Genomic DNA, 17,483 nt, shown 5'->3' on the forward strand with positions numbered 1-17,483 from the left:
TTTTTGTTTTGTTTTGGGGCCACACCCAGCGATGCTCAGGGCTTACTGCTGACTCTGTGCTCAAGGCTCACTCCTGGCGGTGCTCGAGGGAGCATTTAGAGGGAACCCAAGTTGGCTGAATGCAAGAGAGATGCTCTGCCTGCTGTACCCAACCTCTGGCTTTCTTAGAATCAACTTGTTCTGCCTCCTTAGGCGGTTGGAGGGGGGCAGGGAGCCCCACTTAATGCTCCTTTTCTATTTCAGGGCCAGGCAGGACGATGATTTCATTGTCTGGCCAGTGCCAAGGGCAACTTGCCCTGCCACGCCTGGTTCCACAGCTAGAATAGAGGGCTCCTCTGTGGAGAATCCAAGTTCTCCTCAGAGGTGTGTGGAAGTCAGCCCACGCTTGGGGCTCGGGCCAACTCCAGACCATTCTGCCCGAAAACCCAACAAATGGGCCTTTTTATATCTAAGAGGAGATGGTGGTATCGTGGGTCCATGCAGGTTCCACAGATGGTCACGTGAACGCATCTCACGTGACTGTGGCAGCACTCACTCATGACCGGTTCCCACTGGTGGGTGCCCATGGATGTATCACCACGGTTACCGTGCTCCGAGGAAACCCACAGTAGTCGGCCTTTTCGGGGGACCTGGGGAGCCGCCCGGCAGTGGAGAGGAGGGCTCAGACCCACAGGCGGACATGTCCGGGATTGGCCCCTGCCTGGAGCAACTCCTTCATTGAAAGACGGGGCTCTGGAGGCTCCCTGCTCCCATTCGCCCACGGGATGGTCCTGGATGGTCCCTCCCCTAGGCTCCTGCTGCTCTGGGACTCAGCCCAGCACTGCAACCCTCTTTAGATTCCTAGGCCCTCATAGTCCTCAAACCCTGATCCAGCCCGGCCCATGAACATTGACCCAGTCCAGTCCTTGAACCTTGACCCAGCTCAATCCTCAAACCCTGAACCCAGCTCAGTCCTGGAACCCTGACCTAGCTCAACCCTCAAACTCTTACCCAGCCTGATCCTCGAACCCTGACCCAGCCCGATCCATGAACCCTGACCCAACCCAGTCCTCAAACCCTGACCCAGTCCAATCTTTGGCCCCTGGCCTAGTTCAGTCCTCGAGCCCTGACCCTCCCCAATCCTCAAATTCCGATCCAGTGCAAGCCTTGAACCCTGACCCGAGAAATGCAGCCAGGTGAGCACTGCTAGAAACTCCTCAGATGTGTGTTACAGTTGATTTTTGGTGGTTGTGTGTTCAGGAAACCTTTTCTGTTGAATTTTCCTCTGCACCCACATTCAGTTACCCGTCTCTGTGTGGGGTCGCAACGGCAGTGTAAGAAGCTGGGCTCGGCTGGTTTGTTGAGATGAGCCTGACCCAAACAGGGAGATCTTTCTGTTTGTGTCTTTGCCCTTTTGTTCTTTTCTTGAGGCAGGGGGCACACCCAGGGGTACATGGGGGACCTGGTTCCCCTGAGCTGGGGCCTGGAGTCGAGCTGGCTTCCTGCATTCCAAGGCATCTCCTTGACCTGTCTCAGGTCTTTTATCATTGGTTTGATTTTGAGCCACACCCAGTAGTACTCAGGCCTTAACTACTGGTTTTGTGCCCGGGATCACTCTCTGCAGGGCTCTGGGGACCGTATCGGATGCTGGGGATCACATCCAGGTTGACCACGTGCAAGGCAAGCAGCTGCCTGCTGGACTGTCTCTCTGACTCCATCGCATTTCTTGTCTTTGGTTAGAAAATGTTGCTTGGTACAGATGCAAACTCTGTTTTCTAAGCCTTCATCTGCATGATGATTTTTTTGTTTTGTTTTGTTTCTCCTTTTGGGTCACACCTGGCAGCAATCAGGGTTTACTCCTGGCTCTGTGCTCAGAAATGACTCCTGATGCTGCTCGGGGGACCATTTGCATCTCTAGGGATCAAACCCTGATTGGCACTGTGCAAGGCAAGCACCCTACCCACTGTACTATCTCTTGGGCACTCCAAATTATATATATATATATATATATATATATATATATATATCACTGTCACTGTTCTCCCATTGTTCATCAATTTGCTCGAGTGGGCCCAGGAACGTCTCCATTGTGAGACTTGCTGTTACTGTTTTCGGCATATTGAGTACATCATGGGTAGCTTGCCAAGCTTTGCCGTGAGGTGAGATACTCTCGGTAGCTTGCTGGGCTCTCCGAGAGGGGCGGGGGAAACGAACCTGGGTCAGCCGTGTGCAAGGCAAATGCCCTACCTGCTGTGCTCTCTCTCCAGCCCAATATATAAATATATATATATATATATAGAGAGAGAGAGAGAGAGAGAGAGAGAGAGAGAGTGTCCAGAGTCCCAGAGTCTGAGCCTCATAATGTTTTGAACTAAATCCCTTTTGTATGTCTTCACAGTGTTGCCTTTAATAGCAGTCATATTTGGAATAGTTCATGTATTCTGATTTATTAGTGATCTACCTGAGAACTCTGATTTCTCTCTCTATCTTTTATTTTTGGGCCACACCTGGCAGTGCTCAGTGATTGCTCCTGGCTCTGTACTGAAGCATTCCTCCTGGTGGTGTCCAGGGAACTCTAGAAGGTGCCAGGGATCTAACCCGGGTCGGCCGCGTCCAAGGCAAGCACCCTACTCCCTGTCCAATCCCTTTAACCTCATCCCTCTCTCCCTAAACATCTTTGAGGGATTCTCGCTCCCCCGCCCTTTTTGGCCACTGGAAGGGAAATATTATAGTAAACATCTTTCTGCATAAATCTTTGTCGCTTCTGTTGAGTTTTCCCTTGGTGGATTTTCCCCAGAGGGAGGTTGCTGGAGCCCAAGGCTATAAACATCTTCACGGCTCTAGGGATGTTGGGCGTGTGGGGAGACTTTTTAAAATCTGTGTTCTCCTCTCTGTTTATATTGTGTGCCAGAAGCCTGTCAGAAGAAAAATAATACAAATGAACAATTAAAAAGATGATTTCCATTTTCAACTCATTCAGACACGGGAATGAAGTGTGGCTGGCTGGCTGCCTTGGACGACTCTGTTCCTTGCTGGGGCAGCTGGTCTCTGTGGGTAGGGGAGAATGGTGGTGGGGCAGCTTGTCTCTGGGTGTAGGGGAGGATGATGGTGGGCAGCTGATCTCTGGGTATAAGGGAGAATGGGGATGGAGAAGCTCGTCTCAGTGTAGGGGGGAGTGGGGGCGGGGCAGCTTATTTCTGTGTAGGGGAGAATGGTGGCGGGCCGTTTGTCTTTGGGTGTAGGGGAGAATGGTGGCGGGCAGCTTGTCTCTATGTATAGGGGAGAATGGGGATGGAGCAGCTCATCTCAGTGTAGGGGGTAGTGGGCATGGGGCAGCTTGTTTCCGTGTAGGGGAGAATGGTGGCAGGCAGCTGGTCTCTGGGTATAGGGGAAGGATGGTGTTAGGGCAGCTTGTCGCTGGGTGTAGGGGAGAATGATGGTGGGCAGCTGGTCTCTGGGTGTAGGGGAGGATAGTGGCGGGCAGCTTGTCTTTGGGTGTAGGGGAGAATGGGGATGGAGAAGCTCATCTTAGTGTAGGGTAGAGCCAGGAAGGGGCAGCTTGTTTTCGTGTAGGGGAGAATGGTGGCTGGCAGCTCATCTCTGGGTGTAGGAGAGGATGGTGGCAGGGGCACCTTGCCGGGCTGCTTCTTGCATTTGCTGCGTAAAGTACACAGCCTGTCTGCTCAGCTGTCTCACTGCAGCATCTGCAACGGCTCACTGAATGATGCTTGTATGGTTAGAGCCGCACGGTTAGGGATGCATTGGTTAGAGATGGACTGTTAGAGATGCACGTTAGAGCCGCACCGTTAGAGCCACACAGAGCCACACAAAGCCGTGGTTAGAGATGCACCATTAGAGCTGCACAGTTAGAGCCACATGGTTAGAGATGCATGGTTAGAGGTTCATGGTTAGAGATGCATGCTTCGAGATGCCCAGTTAGGATGCAGGGTTAGAGCCGCATGGTTAGAACTCTATGGTTACACTGCCCTGTTAGAGTGGCGTGTGTAGGGCAGCATGGTTAGAGCTCCTGGAACATCACCACCTCTTTCTGTCAGTGGACGCCACCAGATTCCTCTCTGATTTATGAGATGATTCCATGTGCCCAGATTATTGTGTATAGATCGTGCCTCTAACAGTGAGATTTCTGGTGGGACCCGGAGAGGATCATATGGTGTTCTCTTGAAGAGGATTTAAAAAAAAAAAAAGGTAGCTCCTGACCTCTGGGGAAGTAGAGGATGATAGTTTGCTGGGCTCTTACCACGGGCCAGTTATGCCCCAAACCCAACCCCATACTGTTATTCCCATTTTACCACTGTTGCCCCAAATCCAGGACATGGAATATCTTGTCAAGGTGGCATGGAATGGGAGCTCCCGTGTATAAGTCTCGTAGGGTCGCTGCCACAAAACTGCACCCACGGAGTAGCTCCAGACAATGGAAATGATATTCCCAGAGTTCTGGAGGTGAGAAGTCGAAATTGGTGCGGGTAGGCAGTCATGCCATCCGTAAGTTCTTGGGGCAAGTCCTCCCCTGCCCCTTCTCAGCTTCTGTGGGCCCCAGCAGGCCTTGGCTTGTGGCTGCATCACTGCCCTGCCCACGCAGGGCCTCTCCCCATGTCTCTCTGTCTCTTCTAAGGACCCCAGGCCCTGGAGGGCTGCACACATTCCCGATCCTTCAATCACAGGACCCGCTAAGCTCCCGTTTCTAGAGAAGTGCCCGTTCTGCCATGCTGGGTGGAGGGACCCTAACCAGACCTGAGCGGAGTGGGTTTAGCGGTGCTGTGAGGGAAACTCAGAGTGGAAGGAGACAGCGTAGAGGCCTGCCCCAAACCCCAATTCTTGCCCAGTCAGCCGTGAGAGAGCCAGGAGATGAGAGAGAGTCCCTTTGAATCTTCACCGAGACTCTGTATGTCCCCAGAGGGAGTAAAGCCTCAGGTGAGTTGTCGGGGAGCACCTCACTGGTGCTGAACCGCTTCCCGTATTCTCCAGGCTTGGCATGGCTGGGCCGGGGAGGTGTGGGACTAATGTCCTGCCAGGCATGATTAGCTGAAATGAAGGTTCCTGGGAATATTTTCTGTCTCAAGCAGTCGTCATACTCAGCCCCTCATACCCGTGGAGGAACCCCAGCGGCAGCTATAAACGGCTTCAAGTCATAAATTCCGACGTGGACCAGCCGCTGCAGGGGAGACCGTGTAGGGGCATGCACTTCTGGGGAAAATATATTATCTGCACCGAGGCGAAGTGAATGGCTAAACCTTCCTGGGAGACTGTGCCGCGCGGAGTGAGAAGCTCTTTTGCAGGCGAGGAAAGGCACTGGGTGGTGGCAGGGGCTTCTCCGTGGAGGGGGGCGGTGAGGGCAGCGCATCTGCTAGAGCCGGCATCTCTTTTTCATGCTGGGGACCACACCCGCCACTTCTTGGGGCCGACCCAGGTTCCCTGCTCACATCACGTCCTTCTCACAGGGCATTGGATCCAGGAATTTATGATAAGGGTTGACTCTCCTTGCACTGCCCCCCCCCCCCCCCCGAGCTCAGAATACCCACTTTTTTGGGAGTCACACCCATTGATGCACAGGGGTTACTCCTGGCTCATACACTCAAGAATTACTCCTGGTGGTGCTCGGGGGACCATATGGGATGCTGAGAATCAAACCCAGGTCAGCCACATGCAAGGCAAATGTCCTGCCCACTGTGTTGTCGCTCCAGCCCTGGAATGCCCACTTTTATACTAGCAAAATTTGCCCATTCCTCTAATGGCCTCTATTAATGTGGGCATTTCTGTATCATTGAGGGTGCGAGGGGTCTGCAAAGGAGCTTCTAAATATCTAAAATTATACATCTCAGCATCCAGCCTTTTTGTCTGTTCCTGTCTTCTTCTGTTCACGAGTGCGAGCCATTTTAACAGTCACATTTGGAGTAATCTTCAATGAACGTTTGACCCTTTAACAAGCTTCATCTTTTAACAATCTGTATGGCACTTAAAATCTCATATACTTAATGTCCTCAGAGTACTTTAGTTGTCTGGTTTACAGACAGATACACCAATTAAGTGTAACTCTTCAACCAGATGGGGGATCTCCTGTCTGAGACAAGGCAGTGTTCCAGGTAAACGCAGACAACTTCTGCTTAGACTCCCAAGGCAGGTCACTTGCTCAGTGGGTCTTTTTATATTGGGGTTGCGAGGTGGGTTCCTCTGGAATAGGTCAGAATCTTGAAAATGCTCCTATTTCTTCTTCAAACGTGTTTTGTATTTAGTGTTAGGAATTGAGTTATGGCGAGGAAAAGACTCTTTGCAAACGAAGCTCAGCCCTTTGGCAGATTATTCAGAACAAGCAACACAAAATTAATTGTTTCGGTTCTGCTTTGGGGGACGTGGTTTGGGATTTGGGGTGGAAAACACTTGAAATAGGGTGGCAGGAAGGTGCGATGGTGGTGGGATTGGTGTTTGACTATTAAACGTAATGAATTATTTGTGAACAACTTTATAAAAATGAAATAAAACTGAGCTCCAAAATAAAATGAAGCTCAGCTTATTGGCATAGGAGGTGAAGGGAAGGAGGAAGGGGGGAAGCCTGGGTGTTGTGGGGTGCCATGGAAGGTGCTGGAACTGGTGTTGGGGGCAGACAGCTTGGGCAAGGACCTCTGCTGTAGGCTCCATGTGGGCATGACCTCAAAAGACCCAGGTTTAGAAAAACTAACGCATCCAAGCAGGTGGCTTCCACAGGAGAATCGGTCTCTGCCTCGGCGGTCAGCGACTGAGTCTGGCTGTCCCTCCAGGCCATGTGTTCACGCCGTGGGCTGGTCGCTTTCATGGCTGTTTCCCCTCTGGGAGCATCCCTGTGCCATGGTATACCGAGGACACCTCGCACACGTTTTCCAGCTTACCTCGCTTGGGGTGGAAATGAAAATAATGAAGTCATCAATGAAAGGAAAACACGCCGGAGGGTTTTTAATTCTCCCACAGGCGGCTGTGGAGGAACAAAGAGGCAGTGTTTCCACGCGGGCTGAATCCAGCTCGGATGCAGGGATGTGGGGCCGTTCCTCGATGCGTCGCCTCCTCCCTGAACAGAGCTAGGGGCATGCGGGGTGTATGGGAGGCTCGTCCCTCCGAACCTGGGCAGGCGTGGGGACACTCCGCAGGGCTGGGCTGACCATTCTGGCATAAGCACCCAGGCTGGGCTGTTTCCCGTTATTTTATGGGATGTTGGGGGGGCAGGGGGACCACCCAAAACAGAATAGTAGGACCAGACAGAGCGATAGCACAGCAGGTAGGGCGTTTGCCTTGCACACGGCTGACCTGAGTTCAATCCCTGGCATCCCATATGGTCCCCCAATTACCGCCAGGAGTAATTCCAGAACCAGGAGTAACCCCTGTGCGTCATTTCTGGGTGTCACCCAAAAAGTTAAAAAAAAATGGCAGAATAGTTGCTGACCCTGAAAACGGCTGTGGAGCCAGGGTCCTGACATGAAGCCAGACTGGCAAAAGCCCCCTGCTACGCCCCCATCACTGCTGACAGCTCCTGCATTGGGGTGGCGTCAGGCCAGAGGCTGGATGGGAAGGTGCAGGGTGCTGGGAGGAAGGAGATAGGGAAAAGGTGCTGCCTACAGGTTCACAGAAATGACAGTTCTTTTGGAAACAACCTGAGTGCCCAAGAACAGACAACTGGTTAAAGAAACTTTGGTACATCTATACATTGGAATACTACGCAGCTGTTAGGAGAGATGAAGTCATGCAGTTTGCTTATAAGTGGATGGCCATGAAGAGTATCATGCTAAGTGAAATGAGACTGAAAGAGAGGGGCAGACATAGAAGGACTGTACTTATTTGCGGAATATAAAGTAACAGAATGAGAAACTGACACCCAAGGACAGTAGACACAAGGGCCAGCAAGATTTCTCCATAGCTGGAAGCCTGCCTCATGAGCTGGGGAGAAGACAGCTGAAATAGAGAAGGGATCAGTAAGTCAGTGATGGTTGGAAGGATCGCTCGGGATGGGAGATGTGTGCTGAAAGTAGATAAAGGACCAAACGTGATAACCTCTCAGTAAGCGTATTGCAAACCATAATGCCCCAGAGTAGAGAAAAGTATGGGGGAAATTGTCTGTTATGGAGGCAGGGGAAGGGTTGGAAAGGGGGATATACTGGGGACATTGGTGGTGGAGAATGTGCACTAGTGGAGGGATGGGTGTTTGATCATTGTATGATTGAAATTCAGACATGAAAGCTTGTAACTGTATCCTTGTAACCTTTTCTCTCTTCTCTCTCCCTCCCTTCTTTTCTCTCCTCTCTCGCTCCTTTTCTCTCCTCTCTCCCTCTCTCTCCCTCCCTCCTGTTCTCTCTCTCCCTTCTTATCTCTCTTTTCTCACTCTCTCCTTCCTTTTCTCTTTTTTTCTCTCTCTCATTTTGCATATTGTGGTTTACATTATAGATACCGAAAGGTTAATCATGTATATCCCTTTACCTACTTTTAACACTGAGTTCTTGTCCAGCGTGATCATTTCCAACAATTATTATCATCCTGATCCCTTCTCTATCTTACCTACCTTCCACTCCCATACACTTGTGGTAGATGCCAACCATTGACCAGTCCTCCTGGCCCTTGCCATAGAGGCAGGCTGGGGCATAGGGGAGGGGTGTTAGTTGGGGGGTGTTGGGAGGGAAACTGGGGACACTGGTGCTGGAAAATGTACACTGGTGGAGGGATGGGTGTTAAAACACTGTATGACTGAAACCTAATCATGAAAAGCTTTGTAAGAATCTATGTCACAGTGATATATATATATTTTAAAATTTATTTTTAAAAAGTCTCTTCTTTTTTAAGAAGAAAGTACTTGCTTCCTTTGCCCCTTCCTCCCTCTGTGGATGATTCTCCACTGGGTGCAGACAGTATCAGTGAAGGTTTCCTGGGCCAAGAGTCCTTTGTGAACTAGAGCTTGAACAAAGAATCCTTGTCCCTTGGCAGATCATGCATGGGGCTCTCAGCACTGAGGGCCTTTGGGGGCATGCCCTTAATTCCCCCTTTTTGTCATCCGTGAATGCCATCTCTATCTAGAATCATTGGTCCCCATCCTGTCTACTTTATGCCAGTATTGAATTTTATTTTTTTTTTGGGGGGGGTCACATCCGGCGATGCTCAGGGGTTACTCCTGGCTCTGTGGACAGGAATTACTCCAGGTGGTTCTTGGGGGATCATATAGGATGCCAGAGACTGGGCTTGGGCTGGCCGCATGCAAGGCAAGCACCCTATCCATCCATGGTACCATCTCTCCACCCCATGCCAATATTTGAATTTTAAAACTTTTTTTTTCTTTTTGGGTCACACCTGATGATGCACAGGGGCTACTCCTGGCTCTTGCACCCCCTTTTGTGGATTGCTTCATTTCAAGGAATTACTCTTGGCGGTGCTCAGGGAACCATATGGGATGCTGGGAATCGGTTGACTGTGTGCAAGGCCAATGCCCTACCTGCTGTGCTATCACCTCAGCTTCCAAAAATCTTATTTTTCTTTATGTTTCGTTATATCCTACACCAGAGAGGGCTCATTCTAGAGAGATACGTAGTAAGTGAGCAACAGCTCATTATATCCTACACCTGAGAAGGCTCATTCTAGAAAGATACATAGTTAAGGACAAACGGCTGGCCAGAGGCAACATAAATGGAGATCTGAGCTTGCCTGAAGGGATGGTCCCTTGGGCACTGCTGAGGGAAGTGAGCACTCTGCTGGTGAGTGCTGTGTTGGAGTGATGAATGAAGCTGTCAGTAACAGTGTTGCAAATCCTAGTACATCAGTTAGAACAAAAAGAAGCTGAAGGATTGAACACTGGACCGATGGGCTCATGCCAGAGGACTTCGTGCCCTCAGCCTCTCTTGCCAACACACACCTTGAACGTTCTCCACCAGCTGTCATGGAAGGTAGAACAGTAATCTCAGAAAGGTCTGGGAAAAATGTGTCTGACAAGAGATTTGGCTGGAAAGGAACTTCCAAGTGAACTGCAAGTGTTTTACATTTAAAATATTCATGTCACAGAACATTGAAATCTATTCTTTTATTTAAAAAAAAAAAACCCTAAAAAACAAAGCTCGGGTGGAGGTATAGCCCAACAGAGTGGGTCCTTGCTTTGCATTCAGGAGACCTGGGCTTGGTTCCTTGCCCTTCCTGGTCCTTGCTGGGGGTGACTCCTCTGCACAGAGCGGTGGCATGTAGCCCTTGAACATTGCTGGGGGTCGCTCAAACAGTGGTTAAAGACCACTTTGAATTCTTGCTGCCTCTACCTCTTCCCAAGAGCACTCACTGTTACATTGGATGGATATACTTTTACACCCCCTGAAATGCGTGAATAAGCAGGGACCTATCACAGAAGACCTATTGGCAAGAGGCTCTAGGGGAGGCCGGGCCTTAGACCAAGAGAGGGTCTTATGGATACAATCTGAGCTTGTCACTGGTGGTAGAGCTTTATTCCACACTGCCCCCTTTTGTAGATTGCTTCATTTCAAGGAACTCTAGGCGGCTATCTTGGTCCCCCCCCTCCCCCCAGATCTTTCTGGCCAGAGCAGCCACTGATTGATATATTTAGATGCTTCCGGAGTGGTGGCCTGAAGGTCGGGGTAGACGAGATGGCCCCAGGGCCATTGGTTTCAGGACATCCATGGGGTCTTGCCTGCAGGAAGTCACCTCTGCCGCTTTCACTCTTCCTCCTTTGCTCCTCGGCGCCCTTTTGCTTTGTCACCCTGCCACCCCTCACCGTACGTTTCTGATGAGCCTTCGCTTTCTCTCCTCAGTCATGCGGAGGAATCCCTTCGGCGTGGACATCTGCTGCCGGAAGGGCTCTCGGAGTCCACTGCAGGAGCTCTACAACCCCACCCAGGTAAGCTGCCAGGGGCAGAGGGGACCCCCAAGCCCAGAAATGCTACTCCTTGGGGGATTTAAGACAACAGTCCCTCTGTCTGGCTCGTCCTCTTCCGTGGTGGTTTTCTCTGTCTTGCGTTCTTCTGTCTAATGGGGCCCAAAGTTCGAGATGCTCGAATTCACAGGGATGCTCTGGCATCCTGGTGGGCAAGGCTCTCCAACCTGCCTGGGTTTTGGAACCACTGCTGGGTCTGTAAGTGCCCACGGTGCCTTGCCATCTCCCTCTCAGCAGCCTCTGGGAAGGCTCAGGTGTGGTGAAGGTGCCACCCTGCCCCCATGGGGGGGTTCTTAAAGCCAGTGATGTTGCCCCAGGAGTTCCAGCTCAGAGCCTGTATGGCAAGACCTGTTGCGTGTGGAGGGGCCAGTGATGGTCTCAGTAAATTGAAAGTGGTTATGAGAAAGTCTCTTGAAGCAAAGCAGACTTATAGGAAGCTGGGAGCTGAGGGAGGCAGCCCAGTTGCCATGGTGATGACTGATGCCTGGTGGTCTTGATGGGTTTTGGGGGCTGGGCTTCTGCGGGACTGTTAGTTAGGGCTTAGCACCAAGAGCGGGGGAAGGAACATGTAATGGTGATGCCACGGGCTTCGGTAGCTGCTGGCTCCTGCTGAGGCACTCGTCTTTGAGCTTTTGTATCGGTTCCTTCATTTCGTGGCGCTATGGCCCCAGGTATGTGGTGGGGGAAGGTAGTGCTTACCCTCAGCAGTGCTGAGTTTGCAGAAGCCTGGCTGAGACTTGGGCCTGAGAGCTTGCTGAGCTTACATCTCCCACCTCTCACCTGTCTGTCCTCCCTCTGGACAGACAGACAGACAGACAGACACACACACACACACACACACACACACACACACACACACACACTGAGCCCACATCTCCCATCTCTTACCTGTCTGTCCTCCCTCTGGACAGACAGACAGACACACACACACACACACACACACACGCACACACACACTGAGCCCACATCTCCCACCTCTCACCTGTCTGTCCTCCCTCTGGACAGACAGACAGACAGACAGACACACACACACACACACACACGCTGAGCCCACATCTCCCACCTCTCACCTGTCTGTCCTCCCTCTGGACAGACAGACAGACAGACAGACACACACACACACACACACACGCTGAGCCCACATCTCCCACCTCTCACCTGTCTGTCCTCCCTCTGGACAGACAGACAGACAGACAGACAGACAGACACACACACACACTGAGCCCACATCTCCCATCTCTCACCTGTCTGTCCTCCCTCTGGACAGACAGACAGACACACACACACACACACACATGCTGAGCCCACATCTCCCATCTCTCACCTGTCTGTCCTCCCTCTGGACAGACAGACAGACAGACACACACGCACACACACACTCACGCTGAGCCCACATCTCCCATCTCTCACCTGTCTGTTCTCCCTCTGGGAAAGGGGCACCTGTATTTGTGCATCTGAGGCGACTTCACAAAGCACGCACCACATATGCACATGCACACACACACATGCCCATATGCACTTGCATACCCACATGGGCACACATGAATACACACGTGCATGCACGTGTGCACACCCACACATGCACCACACGTGTACGCACACATGCACACCCATGCATACATATGTGCATACTCAGACACACACACACACACAGTCATGCTCCCCATCACAGAGGAGCTCTGGTGTGATGTGGTCAGAAGCCCCGGGGTTGCTGCAAACTCAGTTCCCCGAGGCTCCATTCTGGGCCTTCTGAACCCAGCAGGGAGTTAGATGCAGACGCCGTTTCTTCGCCACCTGCTTTATCTGTAGCTTTACTGCGTGCCAGGGAAGGGCTGTCCCTTCCAGTTGAGACCGTCGAGAGGCAGCGGGGTAGGGACAGGTAAATTGTGCCAATTGTGCCATTTTCCTGCTGGCTTCGATGCTGCTTAGCAATTTTTTATTGGGGACACCAGGCTACAGTATCCCTAATGGGCTCCAGTTTGGTAGGACCCCAAGTCTTATCGGTTCTGGGCAATCAGAGGGATTTGTCTGTTGGCTTGCGACTGCATCTGCTTTCCCTCAGAGCTTTGGAACCCGGTCTGCCTGAAGCGTACCTGTTTAGGGCTTTTGTTCGGGACCCAGACCCTCTCCCAGCTAGTCTGCACCTCCGGCTTTGACAAAAGTTTTCCGGGTGCCAGGCTGGTGCTCATTGTTCCTCTCCCTTGGCCCACATGCTCCGTGCATTTTCTTTCTCTCTCTCTTTCTTTCTCTCTTTCTTTCTCTCTTTCTTTCTTTCTTTCTTTTTTCTTTCTTTCTTTCTTTCTTTTTTGACTTTTTGGGTCACACCCAGCGATGCACAGGGGTTACTCCTGGCTCTGCACTCAGGAATTACTCCTGGCGGTACTCGGGGGACCATATGGGATGCTGGGACTCGAACCTGGGTTGGCTGTGTGCAGGGCAAACACCCTACCTGCTGTGCTATTGCTCTAGCCCCATGCTCCGTGCATTTTCCCCATCAAAGTCAGGGGTCTGTGGCTCTGCTGAGGAGTTTTTATGGGCGACACCCCAGGCTGGGAAGAGCCTGTCTCTGAAGCGGGGACCCGGCCTGGGAGCAGGATGTCTTGTCCTGGCCTATGTCCTGCTCCTAGACAGTGTCGGGCCAGCCTAGTGGGGTGCCCCAGGAGCCTGGGATGGAGAGAGGCAAGTCCAGGCCTGAGCTCCTGCCTGTGGGTCTCTCTGTTGACTTTTGGGGGGCATCAGTTGCAGGGATTGGTCCCCGCTCCTTCAGAACCATCGTGGACCCCTGTCTGGAACAGCAGCCAGAGAGTGTTTCTGCAGGAAGTTCTCCTCATTTCCTCGGGATGTTCTTCATTCTCAGACCGCTTTCCTTGACAGGCTGCAGTTCCAGTCCATTGCCCTGATGCCTGTGTCTTGGGACATGAGGGTGTCAGGTGGGGCTTCAGAGGACAGGGGCCTGTTGAGGCCCTGAGATGTGGACGTGCTTGTCCCTGTCAGGCTTGGTTCTGGACCCTCATGTCCCCATCGGCCAAGCTGCTAACACATCTGCTGGCCCAGGGGGATGTTATCACCGAGACAGTCCCCAGACCCCTCCTCAAGATATGCTATAACAATACCCTTTGGGTGTTGCCCAGCTACTGGGCTCTGTAACCTGGGAGCAAAGGAACCGTTTGTTCGAGATAAACAGAAACCACCACAGAGGCAAGAAAGTCCCCGTCTAACTGACAGTGTCCAGAAATGAAAGACCAGCACACTGATGTGTGTAGAAATTCCTGAACCTATAGTACACCCCAACTTGGACACTGCACCCCATTTTGGGTATGGGGAAACTGACGATGAGATCTTGCTATATTTGCCGGAAATCTGCCTTTTTTAGCGGGACCACACAACCAGCTGTGCTAGAGGGTCTATTTCTGGGGTGGTACTGGCAGGAGTCAGTCCGTAGCGGTTCTCGGGGGCGCAGAATGTGCCCAGAACCAATCCTGGCCATGCATGCATGCACCAGCCTCACCTCAGAGTTCTTACCTAGTGAGAAGCAGGAAGTATTCAAATCCAGGGCGAGGACAGAATTGTGTAGAGCGTTTCTTAACTCTGTTCTCTTCGCAGAGATGGTAATTTTCCCTTGGCAGAAATCATCCCAACTCCTCTCAAGAAAAAAGAAAAAAAAAGAGAGAAAGAGTCCAAATTTTTTATTGGACAAAGGCTTAAAAGCTCCCTTAGGAAAATTGGCTCTAATCTGATTCTCTTGTCCAAGGTTTTTAGTTTTTATTTTAGTGCCTTGCAAAACACCTCACCATTGAAACAACAATCGGTTTGAAAAAGAAAAAAAAAAAGTTTGTAGTCGTTATTCTTAGAGAAAGTGTGCTCTGATGTCTTATAATTTTCCTGGTTCTCTGCTGTCTGCCTGGCCCCAAAATAAAACGTAATTGCCCACCCCGATCAGCTGGAGCCAAGTCACCGAAAGTTCAGGAGTTGCCAGCTGCGTCTTTGTGAACCGTGTTCACATCTGTGTGTGCGCGGGCCAGGCTGCTCCGGCAGCCCTCAACAGGGTGTAATTGCCCCGAAATGCCAGCGAGGGCGAGACAGCTTGTCCTCCCGCCGCGCCCACCGCCGGGACCTCTTGTGGGTTGCCTGCCATCCTCCCGGCCTCACTCATGTGGTTCGGCCCTGCCCTCTCTGCTGCTTTCTTTAGCTCCCCTGGCTCTGTGATTACCCTGTTCCAAGAAGACAGATGCCCGGCTCAGGGCTGAGCTGGCCTCAGTCAGTGTGCGGAGGCTGGAGACGGGGCCCGGAGCACTCTGGAGCCAGGACTGGGCAGCTGTCCCTTGGTGGGGGTGGGGGGTCCGAGAGTGACAACTCCCCCGTCTTCAAGAAGAAGGCCTGGCAGGTTTTCTGGGAGCACCACTGGAGAACAGTGAAGACACTGAGGGCCAAAGAGACGGTATAGAGGCAGAGATGCTTGCCCAGCAGCAAGCATGGCCATGACCTTGGTTTGAATCCCAGCACTGTGTCTGATCTGCCAATAGTACCAAAGTGCTCTCTGAGCACTGAGCCAGGCGTGGCCCTTGAGCACTGCTTGGGAATCCCACTCCCAAGAAAAAGAAGGAAGGGTGAGGGGTAAGATGGTGGGGCACAGCTGAGTCTCCGTGATCTGACGGGCTTTGCGGGCTCACGCTTCAGGGGTTTTAGAGAAGGCCAGGGCGGTGGGGGGAGGAAGGGAGGAGAAGAGGAAGAGGAAGATTTGCTTTTCATCGATTGTCTCATACAGCATTTCTCAATTGGGAGGGGGGATCAAATAACCCCCGGAATATCCCGAGAGGACCATAAGTGAGTATGTGTTGATCGGGGCCCACAGCATGAAACGAGGGAGCCAATCGCAGGACCCAGGGGGCTCCAGGAAGAAATCCGGGTCGGAAGGGGGCCCCCGTGGGAAAAAGACTGAGGGGCACTAGTGATTCTTGGAGATGCTTTGTGCGTGCCCAGCAACGCTTCTGCCACAGTCCTGGAAGGAGCCGCTGGACACCCCACGTGTCAGCCCATAGACGGAAGTTCTGAAGGTTGGAGTGCTTTGCCAGCCCTTTGGTGGGGTGAGATCGCAGAGGTCTGAGAGGTGCTCCCACAGCTTGTACTCGGTCAGGTGACCCCTGACCTTTCTAGAGAAAGGAAGGATCCCTGTCCTTGCACAGGGAAGGTCCCTGATCTTTGCAGGGGCTTTCTTGAGGATTTCTTCCCAGGGACCCCGGCTGAGACCTGTCTGGGGAGCTGTGATCCGGATGCCGCAGGGGCTGGGGTCTGTGGTGCTGTGTAATAAACACTGGCTGGTTGAGTTAATTTGGGGGCTCAGAAGGTGACTTCCTGGTTTAGGAAGCCCCCCAAGGCAAAGGGCCAGTGGGGCCTCGAGCTTACACCTCAGGGCCACACATGCGCAGGGGCAATCCCAACGGCCGCTATGTTCTGGGCTCCCTGGCAAGGGAGAAAGAAAATTCTCATGGCAAAGATTTCGGTTTGCTTCTGGAGTCCTAGACGCTGCATTTTCTCCTGGCCAGAGCCTCACCAAGCTGGAGTGCCCGGGCTGTCCAACCCCTAACCCGCCCCCTAGGAGCTCTGCCGTGGGCTGGCACTCCTGGTCGGATGTGGGAGCGAGTCATCGACTCAGACCGAGCAGAGCTCGACTGCGTCCTCGCCCGGCCCAGATGCCTTCCCAGCACCGCTTGCCAATGCTCATTTCTCGCGGTCGACGTAGCGGAATAAACAGGGGAAAGAGATACTTGCCCCAGCCCAGAGAACCTTCTGTCAGATGTGGGGGAGGATCCAGAGGGGGGACTTCACCCCTTGAGAGCAGGATGGCGGGAGGCTTCCCGAAGAGGTGTGCATGGGGACACACACACACATACACACACACGCGCGCGCGCACACACACACATACATACACGTGCCCACATGCACATGCACACGCACACACATACGCGCACAGACACATGCGCACACACACACACACACACACGAACACACACACACGCACACACACACGCGCACACACACACGCACACACACACGCGCGCACACAGCCCTGGGCAGAGGAGGGGACAGCATCACAGAGGGGAGGTACGGCAGGTGTGTGGGACTCCGGAGAGTTCCTGGTGCGACAGAGAATGGGGCGGGGCTGGTGCCCAGGTGAAGGTCACGCTGGGGGCAGTGTGGGGAGGCCACAAAGGCTGATGTTCTCAGCTGGGCACGGAGAGTGGTAGTATTTCCGGTAGACAGAGGGGGCTGCCTCTCAAGAAATGACCCATTACTAGGCAAGTTTCGTAGGCTGGATGGTTCAATCGTTGAACCCGGCAATGCTGGGGGCCACCTTTGGTGGTCCTCTGGGAGCCCTTGTGCTGCTACAGATGGACCTTGGGACCTTGGGACCTCCAACCTTTGGAGAGATGGTGTTTAACCCCCAGTAGGGTAAAGACCACCAGGTGCCCCCAGGGGGCGCTCTGCAGTTTTTGAATCAGCTCCTGCCTCTGCTACTTAACGGGGTCCTCATTCAAACAACCCCGACCTCCAGCTATCATATGGTCTTGGATGAGATAAGGTGTGCAGTGTGCAATGCTTGCTGCAC

The 17,483-nt window shown here is 52.5% G+C and overlaps 1 protein-coding gene across 2 annotated transcripts in view; it reads left to right on the forward strand.

Annotated features, from left to right (window-relative positions):
* The window catches only part of CHST11 (carbohydrate sulfotransferase 11), a 190,134-nt gene that overhangs the window by 95,149 nt on the left and 77,502 nt on the right, over positions 1-17,483 (forward strand). For both annotated transcript variants that reach the window (XM_056116940.1, XM_056116948.1), the window contains exon 2: positions 10,755-10,840. In XM_056116940.1, the coding sequence (XP_055972915.1) occupies positions 10,755-10,840 (86 nt within the window). The remainder of the gene's footprint in view (positions 1-10,754; positions 10,841-17,483) is intronic.

The sequence above is a fragment of the Sorex fumeus genome, unplaced genomic scaffold, assembly GCF_029834395.1.
Source record: "Sorex fumeus unplaced genomic scaffold, SorFum_2.1 ptg000003l, whole genome shotgun sequence".
Taxonomy (NCBI): domain Eukaryota; kingdom Metazoa; phylum Chordata; class Mammalia; order Eulipotyphla; family Soricidae; genus Sorex; species Sorex fumeus.